Source organism: Sinocyclocheilus anshuiensis, unplaced genomic scaffold (assembly GCF_001515605.1).
Source record: "Sinocyclocheilus anshuiensis isolate Anshui unplaced genomic scaffold, SAMN03320099.WGS_v1.1 scaffold1413, whole genome shotgun sequence".
Classification (NCBI taxonomy): Eukaryota; Metazoa; Chordata; class Actinopteri; order Cypriniformes; family Cyprinidae; genus Sinocyclocheilus; species Sinocyclocheilus anshuiensis.
The window spans coordinates 88,510-92,031 of NW_015549649.1; the positions used below are offsets into that span (position 1 = coordinate 88,510).

The window sequence follows — 3,522 nt, forward strand, 5'->3', positions numbered from 1 at the left end:
ATTTATTAATTTACTTCAATAATTATATATTTTTTTTTCTTTTTTTCTTTTACTTTTTTTTAGTAATTATTTCCATTCCTTCCTTCCCAGGCTTGTAGGCCTATTTATTTTTTATTTTTTTTAGTGTTGTCAAATGATTAATCGCATCCAAAATATAAGTTTTTGTTTACTCAATATATGTGTGTGTATATTTTTTATGTGTATATAGACGGTATATATTTTGAAAATATTTACATGTATATATTTATATTCATATAATTTATATTATATAACACACATGTGAACAAACTTTTATTTTGGATGCAATTAATTGTTTGACAGCACAAATTTTTTTCAATTAATACTTTATTGAAAAGTTTCTTTGATACATTTTTATTTGAATTATACATATTTTATGCAGTTGCATGTGGGAAGTAATTAATCTGCCTGTTTATTAGGTGGTGAAGTATTGGCCAGAAAAGGGCAAGTCCGGCTTCCTTGTTTGGAGATACTTGCTGAAACGTAACGACGATGAACCTGCGCCGTGGACCCGCGACGGGAAAGAGCGCATTAAGAAACTGGGGCTCACCATGCAGGTAATGTCTGCCAGATTTCACTCAAGTTTCGCCCATTTCGTTTGAGAATCGCTCATGAATCCTCATTCTCTGGTGCTTCAGTATCCTGAAGGTTATCTGGAAGCCGTAGCTGCGAAAGAAAAGGAGAAAGAGAACAAAAACGTAGACGACGACGACGTTGAAGAAACGCCCACCAAGGGCAAGAGGAAGAGGAAATCCCAGACCGGTAAGTGAAATCGTTCCGATTTAATAAAGACCGAACCTAAAAATCAAGTATGTAATGTCTTCGCTTTTCTCAATCGTAGTGGACGAGAAGAGCTCTCCGGCCAAAAGCACGCCTAAGAAGATGAAAGTGGAGGCGTACAAACTGAGCAAAGAGCAGAAGGCCTTGATCAAGGACGACGAGCTCAACACGAAGCTGTGGGACGAAGCCATGGAGTCTCTCAACCTCGGACCTGTACGTTCAGACCAGAGCCTATCGTCACCTGTCTTGTAATTAAGCTGCTCTGATGATTGCTGGTTTAATGTGTTTGTGTCACACTTGTAGCGCTTCATCAACAAAGTGGAGGAAGTTTTCCTGTGCATCTGCTGCCAAGAAGTCGTCTATCAGCCCATCACCACAGAATGCCAACACAACGTCTGCAGGGTAAGAGACAAAACCACAGACAAACTTGGGTTATATTGCAACAACGGACTTCAGAACGCTATTAAATTTTCTCGTGAATGCGAGTAAAATACTTGAAATTCTTAAGTATTTTAATTATACATGTTCTGTTTTTTTCCCGTAGTTATTCTTATTTGGTTATTAATTAATTAATTTTAATTATTTAATTTTAGTTTTTAGTTTTTTTTTATTTAGAATTTTTAGTTTTTTTTTTTAAGTAACTACACTTTTAAAAAATGTTTTACATTTTATTGTAATCACTTTTTAAATTTTACTTTAGCAAAATTATGCTATTTATATTATATATATTAAAAATAATTTAACTTTCAGTTATATATTAAAGGGGTCATATGATGCGATTTCAAGTTTTCCTTTCTCTTTGGAGTGTTACAAGCTGATTGTGCATAGATAAGACCCCTGAAGTTGCAAAGACTAAAGTCTCAAAACCAAATAGATATTCTTTATCAAAGTTAAGACTCTGCCACGCCCCCCTAAAACGGCTCGTTCTAACACGCCCCCACATATCTACCTCAATCATATGACCCCTTTAATGTGTATTTTGGTTATTTTAATTTTACTTTTTATTCATATTTAAATTTTCTTTGATTTGTCGTTTTATTGATTATACTTTTTTTTTATTATACTTTAGTAAAATTATATTTTAGTTATGTAATTTTTAAATGTACACTTATACATATATTTTTTTGAAAATGTATTTTATGTATTTTAATTTTATTTGTTTTTTAATTATACCTAATTTTGTTTGTTAATTTTATTTATCTGTTTTGTTTGAATTTTTTATAGACACGTCAGTTATTTTTTATATTTTATATAATTATTTTTTTAAATGTAATTGTTTTTATTTTAATTATACTTCCATTATTTTATATTTTATTTACTTTATTCTAGAGGTCTGCGCGGGACTATTTTTTTTAGTCCCGCTCCCGCAAGGTTATATTCCGCACCCTCCCGCTATATATTAACTCTGTTTACCCGCTGTATGCTTAGAATACTTTTCTTCCCGACCCGACCGTTCCCGCTAAATTTAGATCTCGTTTCCAGAATCTCACGTTTAAATTTCCGCTACTGAAAGAAAGAGAACTAACAAATAAAAGTGTATTCTGCTCAAAATTGCATGTTATTTTATTCGTCTTGTCAAGAGTCTTGAATTTATTGACTTTGACTTGAATTTATATGAATTATCATAAGACACAAAATTAGTTTAATATTTTATGCAACACTGTAGGAAAAAAAGTGTCAGGGAAAATAAAAATGTTGTACAAAAATTGTATTTCTTATTTTTATTCGTTTAACATTGACAACACAATAGGGAAAAAGTGTCGCAGAGAAAAAAAAATGTAGGTTGTACAAAAATAGCAAGTGTCAGAGAAAATAAAAATGTACAAAAATGTTATTTCTTATTTGTATTCGTCAGGATACAATTCGTTTAACATTTACAACACAATAGGAAAATGTGTCGCAGAGAGAAAATTAGCTATTTTTATTCGTCTTGTCAAAATACTAAATTCGTTTGACATTTTTCTGTTAACACAGTAGGAAAAGTGTCACAGAGATAAATAAATAAATACGACATCTTTCATTTAAAATTATAGGCTAAGCAAAATATAAACCAAAATGAGCTGAACGTCCTTCAAGGACAGCGCATCCACACTTTGCTCCATCCTTATTCTGCTGTCACTCATCGACAGCCTGCCTGTTCTGTCTGAGGGCCGTATATTTACCACAGGTACAGCCTGCTCTGAGCGTCGTTATGCACATGCTGCGCACAGACCACGCAAATAAAACATGTGACGGTAAAAGCATGCGTGCAGCGCGTGCATAACAGTCCTGAGCGCAAGCTGTACCGGTGGTCAATAAGAATAAATCGCAGATATGCTGTTCTGAATAGACGTCGGGAACGGTATATTCTTAGACCGCCCGCTCCCGTTCAAATTACACCAGAGTTACTGACCGCTACCGCGTTTTTATTCGGGAATTTAATCCTGCAGCGCAAAAAATCTGGTCTGTTCCCGCGGGAGAGCCGCAGGAATGCAGACCTCTACTTTATTCATCCCTCCTGCCAATGTACAGTATTTCGTTTAATAGAAATATTTCTATTAAATTGTGAAAATTGGCTTGAATTTGTCTTTATTTTTTTATTTATTTATTTTTTTTAGTAGCAAAATAAATGACATCTGATTTTAGGGTTTATGGCAACACTTGAGGGTTTCATTTCGTCATGACACATGCAATAGTTTGTACATTTGTGAATAAGATAAACACAATTTTGTTATCTTCGCAGGA

At 33.5% G+C, this 3,522-nt stretch overlaps 1 protein-coding gene across 1 annotated transcript in view; it reads left to right on the forward strand.

Annotated features, from left to right (window-relative positions):
* The window catches only part of uhrf1 (ubiquitin-like with PHD and ring finger domains 1), a 20,781-nt gene that overhangs the window by 16,700 nt on the left and 559 nt on the right, over nucleotides 1-3,522 (forward strand). Inside the window, exons 13-16 of the mRNA XM_016449462.1 lie at nucleotides 438-575; nucleotides 657-780; nucleotides 860-1,011; nucleotides 1,102-1,200. Of these exons, the coding sequence (XP_016304948.1) occupies nucleotides 438-575; nucleotides 657-780; nucleotides 860-1,011; nucleotides 1,102-1,200 (513 nt within the window). The remainder of the gene's footprint in view (nucleotides 1-437; nucleotides 576-656; nucleotides 781-859; nucleotides 1,012-1,101; nucleotides 1,201-3,522) is intronic.